The sequence below is a fragment of the Gossypium hirsutum genome, chromosome D11 (assembly GCF_007990345.1).
Source record: "Gossypium hirsutum isolate 1008001.06 chromosome D11, Gossypium_hirsutum_v2.1, whole genome shotgun sequence".
Taxonomy (NCBI): Eukaryota; Viridiplantae; Streptophyta; class Magnoliopsida; order Malvales; family Malvaceae; genus Gossypium; species Gossypium hirsutum.
This window is the reverse complement of record NC_053447.1, coordinates 14,311,093-14,328,301: the sequence shown is the minus strand read 5'-3', so window position 1 is coordinate 14,328,301 and position 17,209 is coordinate 14,311,093. Positions and strand designations below refer to the sequence as shown.

General features: G+C 32.1%; 3 protein-coding genes across 4 annotated transcripts; 2 read left to right on the top strand and 1 right to left on the bottom strand.

Moving 5' to 3' along the window:
- Positions 1-3,196: 3,196 nt before the first annotated feature.
- On the top strand, positions 3,197-6,570 carry LOC107912584 (guanine nucleotide-binding protein-like NSN1). Its single transcript, XM_016840827.2, has 9 exons — positions 3,197-3,298; positions 3,389-3,633; positions 3,915-4,017; positions 4,095-4,268; positions 4,393-4,607; positions 4,755-5,019; positions 5,394-5,573; positions 5,672-5,883; positions 6,039-6,570. Exons 1-9 carry the CDS (start codon positions 3,280-3,282, stop codon positions 6,372-6,374), a joined length of 1,749 nt encoding a protein of 582 aa, XP_016696316.1. The 5' UTR covers positions 3,197-3,279; the 3' UTR covers positions 6,375-6,570.
- Positions 6,571-6,984: 414 nt separating this feature from the next.
- LOC107912585 (vesicle-associated membrane protein 722) lies at positions 6,985-10,312 on the top strand. The gene is given in 6 exon segments (XM_016840828.2): positions 6,985-7,396; positions 8,926-9,067; positions 9,154-9,274; positions 9,430-9,492; positions 9,943-10,024; positions 10,027-10,312. Coding segments are annotated over 6 exon segments (657 nt in total). The 5' UTR covers positions 6,985-7,206; the 3' UTR covers positions 10,086-10,312.
- Positions 10,313-10,798: 486 nt separating this feature from the next.
- LOC107912586 (protein SULFUR DEFICIENCY-INDUCED 1) lies at positions 10,799-16,042 on the bottom strand. 2 transcript variants are annotated; one of them, XM_016840829.2, is made up of 4 exons: positions 15,650-16,042; positions 11,729-11,941; positions 11,462-11,617; positions 10,799-11,362 (listed from the first exon to the last, which is right to left on the bottom strand). In XM_016840829.2, the coding sequence occupies exons 1-4, from the start codon at positions 15,824-15,826 to the stop codon at positions 10,988-10,990; spliced, it is 921 nt and encodes a 306-aa protein (XP_016696318.1). In that variant the 5' UTR covers positions 15,827-16,042; the 3' UTR covers positions 10,799-10,987. The 2 variants fall into 2 exon arrangements, with proteins under 2 accessions (XP_016696318.1, XP_040962115.1); XM_041106181.1 differs by having other exon boundaries at positions 11,462-11,554; positions 15,650-15,934.
- Positions 16,043-17,209: the final 1,167 nt, after the last annotated feature.

Below are 17,209 nucleotides of genomic sequence, written 5' to 3'. Positions count from 1 at the left end.
TAGTGTCACGGGACTAGAACTTTAGTTTGACAACCGTATGGTCTTAGGTGATTTCTTTGCTTCAAATCTACCTAAGTCAGCCTAACACTCGAAAAGTAAAAATTCTCCTGAAAATTTTCTAAGGCACTGAAAAATATAGCGGAAGCGAACTCAAAATAAAGAGAAACAAGAGATTTGAAAAATCACACAAAGAGTTTGAGTAAATGTCCTCAAATATATTCTTTAACTATCAATAAGATAATTACAAATGAAATGGAGGCATCTATTTATAGTTGAGTTCCCCTAAATACTACGGTACAAATTGAGTTACATCAACGATCAAGATTAAAGCCTATTTACAATTAAGAGTCCTAAGGGATTTAAATTCTATACAATCTTATCCCTTTAGAATTTACATTATTTACTCTAGTAACTTTAATTTTGCTAGAGTCCATCCTGATCACTATAACTAAGCTATCAAATACTACAGTACAAAATAGAACAGTTACGAACCTTTATTAGACAATGCGAATCAAAAATATTATATACCATAATATAAGTCCTTCAAAACAAATTTAAATATTTCCCAAGCTTAATACAAGCTTACATGAGCTATAAAGTCGACCCGGGATCGAACAATGACCAAATTGCAAAGTTTAAAAAATACAGGATTGATGTCATGACGAGTTTTCTCCAATTCATGACATCGCCAAACAGTATGTCACATTATGACATTGGACCACTTGATGTCAAGACGTCCCAATATGTTGATCAACGTTGTGACGAAGGAAGATCAATATCGAGACGTCACAATTTGCCAATTCCATGTCTAAACACTTCCAAAACATAACACATTCTAATATCCAATATGTCTCATAGGATACCATTTTCACAACAGAGCTATGTATACCATTACATGTAATCAACCATTCAATTTCTCAATTCAAACATGCTCATCCATGCATCTATAGGTACTAAACATATATATTCCAACATGTTATATTATTCATGCCAATCACAACTTTCATTCCATTCATCTTAACAAACTAGTTCATGCATACTTCACTTGCTTTGATTTCCAAGCCATACATGTAAACCAAAATGACATCCAATTTTTAAACATAAGCAATTTAGCATGAGTGTTTATAACAAATATGTTTCAAAATATACTTAACATTACAAATAACACAACACTCCTAAACACATGCCACATATAACCAAGTTCAAACGATCAAAAGTCTACCAAATTAGGAGATGGATGTGTGAACTCCTCGAGAATCCCATCAACACGTTCCACAAATCAAAATCTACATTAAAAAGAAAAGCATCGGAGTAAGCATTACGAAATGCTTAGTAAGATCATATGTATGTAAACGGTTATCTTAATTCATATAACAAGTATATATGTTAAACTACTGTGTATAACTCAATATACCTAACATATCGAAACGCAATCACAATAAGGTGAGTTTGATTCACGTTCAATCATATAACATTTCAACCACTAAGCATATCAATTGATATTCTTGAAATTCAATTCTTTTACCTTTCAATCACATATGTATACTCAAACTCAAGGGTGAAACTATAAAAAAATTTTAGGGGGGCAAAATTAAATTGTAATCTTTACAATAGAAAAAATGCAATTTCACCATTTTAATATACTATATCTTTATAATTTTTAAAGGATTAAATCAGAATTTTATATTTAGGGGGTAAAGTACAATTTTACCTTTACTAATTTTAAATTTTAAAAATTTTAAGGGGCCATATGAAAAAATTTTCATTTTAGGGGAGCCGGTGCCCCTGCTAGTCCCCCTAGTTTCACCACTGCTCAAACTTGTCATTAAGTCATACACTTGCCACATTTGATCATTAAGTTTATAACATGCAATCTAGTTTCCACGCTTTACACCTTGTAAGATATTCGATGAAGCATCGTAAAAGAACTCGAATACACTAGTACTAATCACATATGATGTTCGTCAGAGCTAATCACATCCATTTGTGTGAGGTTACCCGTCCGGGATAAACCTTTTAATGACACGTCAAATAACTTGGCTAAAGCTGTAAAATACAGATCAAGTTACCCGTCAAACTTGTCATTAAGTCACACACTTGCCACATTTGATCATTAAGTTCATAACATGCAATATAATTTCCAAACTTCACATATTGTAAGTTACCCGATGAAACATCATAAAGGAACTCAAATACACTAGTACTAATCACATCCGATGCTCGTTTGAGCTAATCATATCCATTTGTGTCAGGTTACCCATCCGGACTAAACCTTTTAAATGACACGTCAAATAACTTGGCTAAAGTTGTAATCATATCCATTTGTGTCAGGTTACCCATTTGGGTCGAACCTTTAAAACTACTTCAAGTTGCTCGTTCGAGCTGAATATATATTAGTGTCAGGTTACCCGTTTAGGATAAACATTTTTTGACATATCAAAGAGTTAGCCAAAGCTGTATATACATGTAAGGCTACATGGTTGGGCTAAAACTTTAAAACGACATCAAGTTACTTGTCCAAGCTAAACCTATGTCACATGTATCTTCGAGTCCGTAATAAATGTTGGATCTCGGAATCATCGAAAATCAACTTGTAACCATGTGTATGATACATTTACGAAGTTTCATCGGGGTAATTCCATCATGTAAGTTCATATTTAATCATTTTTTCAATTTAGTCAAAATATCACCATTTTGTGCCAAGTTACAATTAATTCAAGGTTTAACAAAACATACATAGATTCACAATATAACATTCATAATGATTTAAACATAATCACCATATGAACTTACTTGGTAAAAACAACAATCGGTAAAGTATAAGGAATTAATCCGCAATTTTCTCTTTTTCGCAAAGTTCCTTTAATTGGTTTAAATCCCGATCTAAATTATAATTTAATTCAATTATCAACTCTATTTAATTTATTGGATATTCCTTCAAGTTTTATATTTTATTCATTTTGGTCCCTAAAATCGAATTTACCATTTACTTTTGTTTTTAGGAATTTAGATTTTTTTTTAGATTTTAAAAATTAAGATCCATTTGTTACCGTTGATTTTAAAATTAATGAATCTAAATTTAATAAAATAATTTTAATAATGTTAATAATTAAATCTAAATTTTAAAATCTGAAAAGTAAAAAGACTAAATTCTAAATTTTAAAAAATATAAGGAGTTACAGCATATTATAACCTTATTATTATCTTCCCCAAACCCTAAACCTTATTTAGCTAGTTAGCTGCTGCTACAATTTTCCATCATCTTTGAACTCTGCGACAATGGTGAAGAGGAGCAAAAGTAAGCAAAGCCCAATTCGCTCTGTTATTCATTTATTTCTTTAACCCTCTAAGTGTCGGTTTTAAAATTCTGGTCATATAATTCTTGCAGAGAGCAAGAGCAAGCGAGTTTCACTGAAGCAAAAGTACAAGGTTATAAGAAAAGTAAAAGAACACCATAAGAAGAAAGCTAAAGAAGCCAAAAAGTCGGGATTGAAGCATAAGCGGAAGGTTGAGAAGGATCCTGGGATCCCCAATGATTGGCCTTTCAAGGAACAAGAGCTCAAAGCTCTCGAAGCTCGTCGAGCTCGGGCGCTCGAAGAACTGGAGCAAAAGAAAGCTGCCCGCAAGGAGAGGGTATTGCTACAATGCCTTCTTAAAAAAAATCATTATTTGAAAAAGAACTCTCTTTATTGGTTTTACCACTGTCTTGGTTATTGGATAGTGTTTTGGTTGGAAATATTAAACGATAGTGTGGCCTGAGGCAAATTGTTGTCATAGTCTCTATAGGATGACCTTTAACTTTGCCAATTTTATTTGATTGACTTAATAATGGTTATTAATATGGTGAATTCTTTACTGCTATGAAGCTGCTTACCTTATAAATTATAATATATTGGACCTTTATGATTTTTCAGGCTAAAAAGAGGAAGATGGGTTTACTAGAGGATGATGAAAAAGAATTAAGTGTAGAAGAGGTGAAGGGAATTGATTTTTCTACTGGAATTGTAAATGCCCGGGGTAAGTTGATATTAAGGTGGAGATTGATACATTGTCGGTGGATGGTTCCTATTTTTAATGTGTCATTTTTTTTACAGATAACTCAGATAGAGCTTTCTACAAGGAGTTGGTTAAGGTAATTGAAGCATCAGATGTCATTCTGGAAGTCCTTGATGCTAGAGATCCGCTTGGTACCCGTTGTGTCGACATGGAAATGATGGTGATGAAATCAGGCCCTGATAAACACCTAGTATTACTTTTGAATAAGATTGGTAAGTTCTTTATTCATACATCTTGTGGTAAATATCATGGCATAACTTTTGTTTGATTATTTCTTTTCCGTGTTCCTTTAAGTTTTCTGCCTTGACTGTTTTTAATGAAAACTTGTTTTTTCAGATCTTGTTCCTCGAGAAGCTGTTGAAAAGTGGCTCAAATATCTTAGGGAAGAGTTACCGGCTGTTGCCTTTAAGTGCAGCACTCAAGAGCAGAGGTCAAATTTAGGGTGGAAATCTTCTAAAGCAATGAAGCCTAGTAATCTTCTGCAAACCAGCGACTGTCTTGGAGCAGAAACTCTCATTAAATTGTTGAAAAATTACTCAAGAAGTCATGAGGTGATTCTAGTTGTTTTTCTGACCACAATGTTGATACTTGATTTCATGCTTGTCTGATTTATCTTCCTGTTCAGATTCTTGTTGGAGTTTGAATCTCTTGTTGTTTTCATACAAATATTCATCTCGTTGCATACTTTGTTTTTGCAGATAAAGAAGTCCATAACTGTTGGTGTTATTGGCCTGCCTAATGTTGGCAAGAGCAGCCTAATTAACAGCTTGAAAAGATGCCACGTTGTCAATGTTGGTGCTACTCCAGGGTTGACGAGATCAATGCAAGAGGTTCAACTGGACAAGAATGTAAAATTATTGGACTGTCCTGGTGTTGTTATGCTTAAATCTAGTGGAAATGATGCATCAATAGCTCTTCGAAACTGCAAAAGAATAGAAAAGTTGGATGATCCGGTTGCTCCAGGTAATTCAACCAGTGAATTTCATGTTTCATGTATATGACTACGGCTTCCATGGGATCGAGTCATAGTTTAGGTGATATGAGAGCTGAGTTGGGATGTTTAACTTATACTGCATTGGTCAAGTAGTTCTGTATTTAGGCGTAGTTTTGGTGGAGCGTCTATTTAATATTATAGTTTAATTAGAAGAAAACAAAATAGACTTCCTTCAACATTTCTTGAAAGGAAATATCACTGGCATCAAGATTTCCTACCATGTTAAGATTGACCGAGTGCACTTAAATCATTTTATTTCAACTACTGGATGGAATTTTAACTTGTCTTGCCAGAATCTAGTTAGCAATACTAATTTGTAATATTCCTTTTGTCAACAACACAGTGAAAGAGATTCTCAAGCTTTGTCCAGAGCGACTGTTGGTGACAATATACAAGATCCCGGGCTTTGAATCAGTTGATGAATTCCTTCAGAATGTAGCCACTGTAAGGGGTAAGCTCAAAAAAGGTGGTATTGTGGATGTCGAAGCTGCTGCAAGGATCATTTTGCACGATTGGAATGAAGGTATCCATGCCATTTATCATTTTTCTTCTCTCTCTATTTCCATCTCAATTTGCTAGAAAATCAAGTTAACCCATTGCTATCCGTTTGGCATGCTTCAGGTAAAATTCCCTATTACACCATGCCCCCGGGCCGAAATCAAGAAGAGCTTTCGGAGGCAAGGATTGTCACAGAACTTGGAAAAGAGTTCAATGTTGATGAGGTTTACAACACAGAATCTTCGTTCATTGGAAGCCTCAAGTCGGCAGATGATTTTCATTCTGTTCAAGTCCCCCCTAGCCACCCTCTCAATTTCGATGAGACTATACTAGAGGTTTGTGATTGCCCTTTTCTAAGTTCTATATGGGTATGACCAATAAGCATATGCGAAGTGGCTGGTGGTCTGGTTACCACATGTTAAAAGTTCTAATAACTTGAACTTATCATGTCATGCTTATACAAATCTGTTGGGTTTTTGGTTCATCTCAGGACAATGCGCGGCCTTTGCCATCAACTGAAGTTGATGAAAGCCAAGAAGTTATATCCGATGAGCCAATGGCTTCAGAAGAACATGATGCTGAAAAAGCCAAGTCAAAATCTACTACAAGCAAGCAAAACGAGAAGTTATATGCAGTAGAAGGTATGTTTAACCCAAAAATGAAGAGGGCAGAGAAAAAGAGAAAGAAAAAAGCCAAAAACAAATCAACATTAGGGGGTGATGCCATGGATGATGAAGGCGACTATGACTTTGGTGTGGATTATGTGAAGGGGAAGGGTCAAAATACTTGTGGGGTGCCAATGTCAGGTATTGAAGTTGATGAGTAGTAAGAAACTAAACATACCTGGAAATCTCAAAATGCTTCATCTTTTCATTTATTTTATTGACTGTCTAATTCAGCTCAATTGAAGCAAGATGTAAGAAATTTTGTTTAATGGTGTCTCTTCTTAATGTCTTTATTTGAATGTTTGTTTTCCACAAACTAATAGTGAATTAATATGATTAACAACCTTATTTATTGTAGAGGGATACGCCCTTAAATTTCATGGGTTTATTGCACCAAAGGTGTTCGCATTATGATTTAGATTTTAAATTCACATCTAAACTTCAAATTGTACCAATTAGTTTTGTTAGGCTGACGATTGGACTAATAATAAAACAATTAAAAATCTAAGATGTATAATATAATTAATCCCGGTTTTTTAAGAAGCGAATATTGTTTATTAAAATTAAATCGAATTTTTAAATATTAAAATACACGTTATATTATTTTAAAAATGTTAGATTTTGTCAGTCTTATTGTATAATTTATAAATAATAACCCACATAAAAGGAAGAAAAAAAAAAGCGGAAAAAAATTATTTAAGCCAGTAACAGGAAGAGCATAACACTGACACAAAGCCAAAGCTATTAGATCAAATCGCCAAATATTCCAATTTCAAAACCCAGACCGCGTGGCATAGCCGTAAATTTCCACACACAATAGATGCCTAAAAAAATAAATAGAAAAATGGGGGAAAGAAACAAGTCACGCTACCTTGCTTTTCATCTAAGCGAAAAGGGAAAAGGAAACAACTCTCCTTCCTTCCGACGATAAAAACCCTTCCCCTTCCTCTTGCTCTTCATTTCAATTCATTCTTCCTTAGTCAAAGGACTGTGATGGGGCAACAATCGCTGATCTACGCCTTCGTGGCACGAGGCACCGTCGTTTTAGCCGACTACACCGAGTTCTCCGGCAACTTCACCTCCATTGCTTCTCAGTGCCTCCAGAAACTTCCTGCTTCCAACAACAAGTTCACTTACAACTGCGACGGCCATACCTTTAACTATCTCGTTGATAACGGCTTTAGTAATCTCCTCTCTTTCTCCTCCGTTTTTTTCTTCTTTTTTCCCCCCTTTTGTTCATTTCGTTTGTTTATCTATCTCTGATCCGTATTTTTACTGCTTCTTTGATCCGGCGAGGAAGTTCTTTTAGTTGTAGCTGTTGTCGATCCATTTTTTGTTAGCTGCTTCCGCTTTTTTTTATTTCTTATTTTTCCTTGGTAATGATTTCGAGAAGGTGATTCTGGATTAAGTTATGTGAAATTTCTTAGGCTATTAAAAATAATTGTGTTCTGCGTAACTTAGTGCGCCTGAAAGGGGAAAGGCGGTAGAATCAGTTACGTTATTTCTATTTTAAGAGGAGTTGGTTATGTGCCAAAAATGAAATGTGCATTTATTCATTAATTAATTCAATACATTGGTTTAACTTTTAATTGAAACTTTCCAAAACTGAGTAGGAGTAACAACTAAAAGGTTGAAATGTTTTGAATGAATTAAATCTGTGTATAGATCTTGTGACAAAGGTGCTCTTAGCCTATATTACTTGAACTCGGGTGTCAATGTTATGCGTTTGGCACAAGTATCTTAAGTTTTTTCCAATGTATTTGAAGAATTTTGCAGGGTTTTATTCTCGTTCCCATGTTGGGATAATGTGTTGAATGTAGGTTTTGGACAAGAACACTTAATAAAAATGATGTAAAATAATAAATAACATTAATTGCATTCAGATGCCAAAGCAAATACTAATACATTTTGAATAACTTTTTAAACTAAGAACTTACTTGAACCCTTATAAGAAACCGGAACCAATAATTTACGTTATAATGAAAGATAATGTATGAATGTGTTTTATATTTTAATAATTTGCTTATCTTAGAAAAATATGATTTTAATTTTGCTCATTCCTAGCAAAAGTCAGTACCAGTAAAGCTAGTAACAAAAACAATAACCAAATCTAGACTATATGAAATCTCTGCTTTGATCTTCTTTTTAAGTCAACTCATTCATAATCTCTAGATTACCTGTATGAGTTGGGGCTGAGTGATCTGAAACTTGCTTGGTTCTGATTCACCTTTTTGGTTCAAACATTTTCCTGAATTTGCTTTTTCTCAATTTATGGTATGTTAGAGTCCAAAGTTCCATAGCTATTTACTACTATCATCAATGTAAGCCATCCTTGCTTTCCCTTAAACTTAGTTAAGTATATTGGAAAATCTAGTGGTCAGAACAAAGTTTGATTCAAATGTTTAGCATTTTCCATGGTTTAACTAATGACATGTCCAGATACTTTTCTTCTGTGTGTGTATCTTTTAAAGAGTTCGTAACATATTATGTAATTGTAGAAGAATAGGCATGTTTGGCCCTTTAAGGTTGGCTTATACATTGAAAACGGTTGACTTATACATTGAAAACCTGAAATCTCAGGCGGTCATTTCAAAGGTGCATTTTTGTGCTTGCATGATTTTTACGGTTTCTTCATAGCTTGTGCTGCATCATCTGTTATCAAATATGGCTACATCAGTCCTTCCTTGAATTAACATTTCTTACACTTTTCAGCTTACTGTGTGGTTGCTGTTGAATCTGCTGGGCGACAGGTGCCAATTGCCTTTCTTGAGAGAATTAAGGAGGATTTTACCAAGAGATATGGTGGAGGAAAAGCTGCAGCTGCTCCTGCAAACAGCTTGAGCAAGGAGTTTGGGTATTCTCTTTTCTTTGGCCATCAAATGGAATATATTCGTTGTCATGAAGTGCATTGATGCTATGCTTTTGTTATTGTTCTTATAGGCCAAAGTTGAAGGAGCATATGCAGTATTGCATTGATCATCCAGAGGAGGTTAGTAAGATTGCCAAAGTGAAAGCTCAAGTTTCAGAAGTCAAAGGAGTTATGATGGAAAACATTGAGAAGGTAATTGTTGTTATCTTTTTGCCTTATGCACATATAATATGGAGTGCAATGTAATGGCTTTAAGTGGGTAAGGAATCTAGCTTCACGAATTTCTAGATCATGAATACGAATTGTTGGCATGCTTTTCTGATTTTCATTAAAAATTAACTTTGCAGGTTCTGGACCGTGGTGAAAAAATTGAGCTTTTGGTGGATAAATCAGAAAATCTTCGCTCCCAGGTCAATAAATTTATATCATATTGTTTAAAATTTGAAACCATTGGCAGTGTTCTTAAAAACTGCATTAGATAAAAAATAGGGCATTATTGGGGCTTGTGACTGGTAAAACCATGCTAACCTCGGACAGGAAAATAAACTACCAGCATGTATCTTAAAATTTTGTTTTCTAAAGCTGTACTGGGTAGACCATAAATAAGGCATATTATTTGCATGAAATAAAGTACTAAAACACATTTTAAGATGATTGCTTATTCACCCAATTGTTCAGTTCTTTCATAAAAGTATTTAGCAATACTAATTCCCAAAATTTAAAGGGTCCAGCTGAATGCTTCAACTTGAAAAACCTGAGACTTCCTTTACATAAATTTCCTACTATTAATTCAAAGAGGTTATATATTTTGGAGGTTTGTCTTGGTCTAAAATGGGTATTTGTTGTTTGAACGTTTTTAGGCACAAGATTTCAGGCAGCAGGGGACCCAGATGAGGAGAAAGATGTGGTTACAGAACATGAAAATAAAGCTGATCGTGCTCGGATTCTGATCGCCTTGATTCTCATCATCGTACTGTCTGTCTGTCATGGCTTCAACTGTTGATGAATCACTCAGTTGCTATATTCTATTCATTTGCCCACTCATTGATCGGTGTTGTAGCTGTCACCAGTATATTGATGCTCCTCATAGTTAGTAGTTACAGTTTTCTTTAATTCCACGTCCTTTTCTGCTGTAGCCTAATATCAGAAGACTCTCTGCATATATACTGAGATTCGAACTATGGAAATTGAATTTTGAAATATATAAAAATATCAAATAAGGTACTTTCAGATGATCTTGTTAGGGACATGTTGTTCAAGCTCATGGATTAGTGGTTTGCTCTTTGTTACTTTTGCCTTTAAATTAATACATACTGTTCCAGTCTTATATCAGTACAAATACATACTGTTCCAGTCTTAAATCGGTACTAAAATTGCAGTGTGTTTTAGGTTGTCGCCCATTTCGATCAAATTTTGATTTGTACAGTTATATTTTATATCAACTTTTAATATTTTTTTTTATTTTAACCATTTTAATTATTTTATAGTTATATTTAAAATTAATAATTATTAAATTAAATTATTGATCTTAATTACTAATTCTAAAATTTAAATTTAGATGTAAATATGTTTATATGAATTTAATTAAGATATATTTGTATTATATAAATTATTTTTTACCAAAATAATATATATTCTATTAAAAAAATAAAAATTAGAATATAAAAAAATAAACAAATTTAAATGTATATATTATTTATCAAGAGACTCCAAATATATATGAAAAATAGATAAACTTAAAAAATTTTATACATAATTTATCAAGACAAACAAACAATACACGTATTGATACAATATTGATTCTTGGGAACCAAATACAGTTATTTACAGCATAATTCTGCTCCAACTATATAAAAAGCACAAATCACCACTCGCCCAAGAACAAATCTTATCTATCGTGTTAACCTAACAAGCCAATTGATCTCTAAATGAGGAGATCTCTTCAAAAATGGGCAGTCTCTTTGATCTACCAGGGGCATATGCATTCATTAACAGCTCAAGCCCATTGAAAAACTCATCTTCAAGTCCCACAATATCAGACAACTCCAAAGGTGGCTGAATGGCTTTAACTTCCATTAACAATTCCCGAGCTTTATTCTTGGCTTTATCGTCCTCTGAACCTGGAATTTTACCTTGCAATACATCTCCAAGGACCGAACCTGCATCATCAAACCTGCCTTGTTTGATCAAGCAAAGACCCAAGTTGCAGGCCTTGTTGGCATCCGGATCGATCATCTGTGCTTTTCTATAAATCACCTCCGCCGTCAAGTAGTTCGATTTCTGCATGTAAGCCCACCCCAGATTTGTCATGCAAACGTGGAGGCCTTCGTCACCAATTAATTTTACTAACAACCTATGTAGAGAAAGTCAAAATGATACCAGTAATCTTGAAATTTCTTGCTTAACAGAAACTTGAAACTTCTTCCCATGGGAGCGAGCTGTCTTGGTTGGTTTTCCATTGAACACCTCTCCCTGGTATATTAATCTCAACTTTCTTTTCAATAATTCAATTTGCTCGTCTAATCTACCACATTTCTGCCAAATTCATTTATGATCATTCATCAATGTCATTGTATACGTACTGAATATGATGACAAGCCAACCACGCATTGAAAATTTGTGGAATAAAAATGTATATACACACACCTTGTACAAGTCAATGAGAACATTGTCAAGTGACTCCTGTGCTTGTTTTGAGCAACGAGACCTGAAAGACTTGATAGCCTCAATGGCTTCTTCGCTTCGGTCGAGTTTCTTCATCACCACGGCCATGTCCTTTAGTGCACTGTCCACTCTATCCCCAGCATTTATCGCCTTCCAAAATAATACTATTGCTGCTTCTGGATTCTTTTCTATCAGCTGCAACATTCAAGCCATACTTTAGAATTACGCAGTTCGAACCTCTCAAGATATAATAGTAGAAAAGGCTCACTATATACTAACACAAACTCGTAAAAGAGAACATTAAGTAATATAAGAACTACACAACAAACTCGATCGAACTCTGAGCTGCCAAGTTTAAAACATGAAATCGAAAATTCCTTGGTTGTAACAATACTATTTTGAGTAATTACGAGTCAAAATTTTCAATATAAATAAAATGTGATTTATAAGTGTCAGAGGAGAAGGTAGTAGGAGACTGAAGAAAATTTAAAAGACGATGTATTGAGAGATATTAATCCGAGGAATAGACTAAATTGTAATGTTTTACAAAATATTTGGGTCAAAGTGAGAAATTAAAAATAAAAATTATTAAATTGAATTAATGGTGAAATATGTGAGGACATGAAGAACAATTTTACTAGTGAAAAATCTAGGGAATAATGATGATGGATAGATTTTTATGAATAAGTTATAATATTGTATTATTATTGATATTACTATTATTAAATTTTATTATTATAATAATGACGATATTTTAAAAGAAAGATGGATAAGATTCCCCATCATCTTCTTCTCTTACATGTTAAAAGCATTTAGAAAGAATTTTTTTTTACAATTTAGTCCTCTATCATCATTAAAAGCCCTTTCAAGCTTGAAATCACTAAATTTTTACAGAAACCTTAGCTAAATCAAGTTGGCTATAATCTAATAAGTTTAGTTTCCAAGCTAGAAGTGGAGTATTCATGTGTGAAGAGGAGAAAATGTAAATATTGTGAGGAACTAAGGTTTTAAGGTAATATTTTCATGATTTAGTATATTGATTTAAGTTTTAAAGTTTTAAACTAAACATGAGAATCGCGAGAAACTAAGGTTTTAAGGTAATATACTTATACTTATTTGAGCATGAAAATGTTATGAAATAAGTATATTGATTTCTCATGTTTTATGGAATTGCTATGAATTGAAGAAAAAGACAAGGAAGAAGATGGAAGGAGTAGTGTAGACAAGAGAGAAAAAGTAGATAAAGTTTGAAAAAAAACCATAGCCTAATAAATATTTGTAAGTACTCTAGAATTCTTCTTACTTAAGTTTTTGAAATTTTATACTAAAGTAAATGTTAATGTCATGAATTTGAGTATTTGTAACTTAATAAATATGCGAATAATTCAAGAAAGTAGTAAATGAATATGGTTATTGTTGATGTGAATATATGTGTGGAGAAAAGAATTAAATTGTAAAAATGTTGAAAGTTATATAGGACTATGAAATTATCAAACTTGTTTGTGTTTGTAATGAATATTTGGTTTATAATGATATTTAAGCCCTTGTAGACAAGTTTTGAACTTGTGAGATATAGATGGTATGCCATTGAAAACTCCTTAGCGTGTTCGTGAATTTAGCACTTCGGTGCTCATGTTTTAACACTATTAGTGTTCGTGATAATCTAACACTTATATCCTCGTGTACTATATGACTATATTTCGTATATCTTTCTTGTTCATTCAAATCTGCAATGAACAAAGTGATAAATGAATGATAATGTATGAAGAAAATGTGATAAGTGAAATGACGTTATTTCACTTTATTGCCATGTCATCTTATATTTAAGTGATTTTTAGTAATGTTTATTATGTTTATCATTTTAGTACTTATTTACCGATATACTATATTGAATAAAGGTAAGTTGGAATTTTAAGTACTTACTAATCACTTTGAAGGCAAATTTTGAAGTGGCAATCCTCCTCCTCATCTCATCATCAAGTAAGGAGTGACTTGTATGGAACTTAAATATTGATAATAGATTGACATATACATTGAACTAGAACCATATGAATTTTTTTTGTGAAGTAATTAGGTGGTTCCAAAACTATGTCGAGCATGCCTAACATTATTTTGTGCCTTGGGATGATTTCCCTTAGAAGGATATATTTAGGTGCTATATGAAGTTTTTGAATGTTAATTTAATTGAGTCCTAAAAATGTTTAAATATGTTATAAAATGTTTGAAAATAGTTTTGATTTATTTTAAGTATTTAAGTTATGTTTTGGATAATCTGTCTCCGGTCTCGCGCAATCCAACTTTTAGTGTTGCGATATTAGAATCATTAGAGTAATATGTCTCCGGTATCGCATCATTAGTCATAAAAGTAATCTATTCTCGGTGTTACAACATTAAGAGATCAATGTCATGACATCAGTCAGTGTTGTGACACCCATTTTCTAGTATTGCAACTTTAACCTTCTTTAACTTGTTTTAAAGCCTCAATTTAACTTTATTTATAACCAAACTCTAACGAAATTTAGAAATGACTTAAATAACTTTAAAAGAGCTTATGATAAAACAAAGTTTTAAAATTGACGATCGAATTAAGTTGACATTAATGTTCAAATGTGACACCCCTTACTCATGATGTAAGGGTAATTTTGAGTGGGTGAGAGGTGCTATATGAAACCTAGTAGCATGCTACTAAATAATTTACCCTTGAGATTTCAATTTAGGCCAAAGGTTCATTTACTGTATACACTTGGCTCCCTATATTATAAACTCATATATGTCACTGTGTGTGTGTCAACATCATGAGAGGGTTTGATTGAAGCCTTTTGAAGTGACAGAAGAAGAACGAAGAAATGGTGACTAATTATTCTATATCGGATCTATCTCTCCAAAGAAAGACATTAGTTTCAACGCTAAGAAATACTCCAGAATTTTGGACCAAACACAAAGGGATAAGTACGATGATATCTTCATTCATCATCTATAAAGTTAATATGTTCATTAAATTAGTTTTATGTAAGAAAGAGGAGTGAGATTTCATAAATAGATCGACATATTAATTATAACATTTTCTTTTCTTCCTTACTAAGTTTCTTCAATTATTAGGTTATTTAAGATTTAAAAAGTAAATTAAGTTTATTTTTCAAATTTTAATAAAAACATAAATATAACTTTTAAAAGAAATTAAATAAACATAAATTGGTTATTTGAACTTCAACAGAAGATTTGTAGATCTGCAGACAGTTTTGAGATCTCGAAGAAAACCGAAAAGGAAGACAAAACAAAGTCAACTGTTCATTGAGACGCTGCTATTAACTTGTTGATTAGAGAAGAAAATTTATGGTGATCGATCTCCATGCAATATATATAATCATCACTTGAGTATGCGTGCATGCAGCTATGGTGCAGATCTTAGTTTTTTTTTTTCCATGAGATATACCATTAATATTCCTTGTTCTCTTCGTATTACAAACTTTTCTTACCATTTTTTTCCCGGAAAAAAAGAAGAGAAAATAAAAGAATTAACAGCTGGCTACTTTATCCTTCAAACAACTAATTAATCCATAAAAAAGGAGCTGCAATTAATCCATAAAAACAACGATATTAAATGGATATATATGTTATACGCAATTCGTCATCAAAATTATCTTCATTAGCTTAATGCCAAGTATATTAACAAAACTTCAACAAAAAATAAGAAGAAATACTAATATTTTCCGGGTGCAAAAAAGGTTGTAACAGAGCTGAAGAAGCTCTAATGGTTTTTTTTTTTCCAAAACAAAAGAAACTAATTAAGAAAATTAACGAAGTGAAGAAGAAGAAGAAGAAGAAGAAGAAGAAGAGCAAATCAAATCAATTCAAAGAAAATCAAAGCAAAGCAAAATAAACAGAAGGAAATTAGAGAGAGACCTGAGCATGTTTGGCTTTAACATAAGGAGAATCACCGTGAGGAACTTTATGAATAACATGATAAAGATCTTCTTCATTACTTGAGCTGCTACTGTTCTTCTTCATCTTCTTCATCATGGTGGTTCTCATTATCCTCATCTGCTGGTTGTGATTGTTGTTGGAACTGATGGAATTCATGGTTGGCTCCCACCCCTTTTTTCTCCTTCAATCTTACGTTTCTATTTTTTCCTTCTATATACAGTGTGAAGGTTTGGTTAAATGAAAAGATCATGTACCTAGATGACTTTGCCGCTATGTTCTTAATTTACAACGCAACTTTTCCTACGACAAAACTGACTGCCACGGCCTTCTTTTAATTGCTGAAGGGAGCCACGCGCCACTTCACCCAAACGCAGTCAAATCCATCTAATTTTTATATATATATTTAACATGCATGATGTCATTTTTAAATTTCACAATACCATTAATATTTAATATTAATAAAGTTATAAAAAACATATATTCATAATTTATAGCATTCAACTAATTATTGATTTTCTTTTTCTCTCATTACTCGCTTTCACCAATTATTTTTCCGTTTGACTATCATAATATCAATCAATAGTGAAATGAGAAAATTTTTTTAAAACGATAAAATTAAATTATATTTTATATGATAGTAAAAATATAATTTTAAAGAATTAAATAAAAATTTTATCATTTTAAAGGGATTAAAATATAATTTTATCTTTACTAAAATTATCAAAATAGAAAAAATTTCATTTTAGGCGGGCCGTGGCCCTTGCCAGCTCCCTAGATTCCCCCTGCTAACAATAATGCTATCTTGTCCACAAAAGAAAAAATCAATAATATTTTTTTAACAATTTTATTAAAAGTTTTAGTCATATTTTTTTTGACACAATGTTTAGAATTATCCATAGCCGTTCCCAACCCAAAACTAAAATAATAATGCGCTTTAGTGCACTCAAACCCATGTCCTCTTGCATTAGTAACAATATCCATACTAATCAAATTAAGATTCAATCGACAACAATAATATTATCTATACTATATGTAGATTATTAAAATTAAATTTATTATAATAATATTTCTATCTTATTATTTTTATAAAAAATTTAATAAAACAATTACAAATCACCCCTTAAAAAAATTGAATGCTTAAAAATTAAACCAAATCTAATAAAAATTAATTCACAAGTATCATACTACTTGACATAATAAAAACTCTACTAGGTTTAATATGATGAAATATGTCTTATATATTATTTTTTGAAAGATTATATGTATATTAACTTTTAAAGCTATAAGTATTATTATCTTCATAAATTTTTATAATTTTCATTAATTCGTGATACTAATTTAATTAAAGGTTATAAATAATCATATAGAGTATATATACACGATGTGGGTGATAGAAAATATTTATTTTTTTAAATTTACTTAATAATTATTATTGGTGCAATGATGAAAAAAATTGGTTATAAACTTATTCAACATGTATTCAATTTTTAGATATGTTATTTTTAATTTTTTTATTTAAAGTTTTATAAAAATATGAAT

What these genes read in the sequence shown, in the direction of transcription:
- LOC107912586 (XM_016840829.2), bottom strand. Translation starts at nt 15,826, where the DNA reads ATGAATTCCATCAGTTCCAACAACAATCACAACCAGCAGATGAGGATA. An exon ending in TTAAAGCCAAACATGCTCAG is followed by an intron (nt 11,942 to 15,649) that starts GTCTCTCTCTAA and finishes TGAATGTTGCAG; the next exon opens with CTGATAGAAAAGAATCCAGA. An exon ending in TTCTCATTGACTTGTACAAG is followed by an intron (nt 11,618 to 11,728) that starts GTGTGTGTATAT and finishes TGAATTTGGCAG; the next exon opens with AAATGTGGTAGATTAGACGA.
- LOC107912584 (XM_016840827.2), top strand. An exon ending in TGGAATTGTAAATGCCCGGG is followed by an intron (nt 4,018 to 4,094) that starts GTAAGTTGATAT and finishes TTTTTTTTACAG; the next exon opens with ATAACTCAGATAGAGCTTTC. An exon ending in ATTACTTTTGAATAAGATTG is followed by an intron (nt 4,269 to 4,392) that starts GTAAGTTCTTTA and finishes TTGTTTTTTCAG; the next exon opens with ATCTTGTTCCTCGAGAAGCT.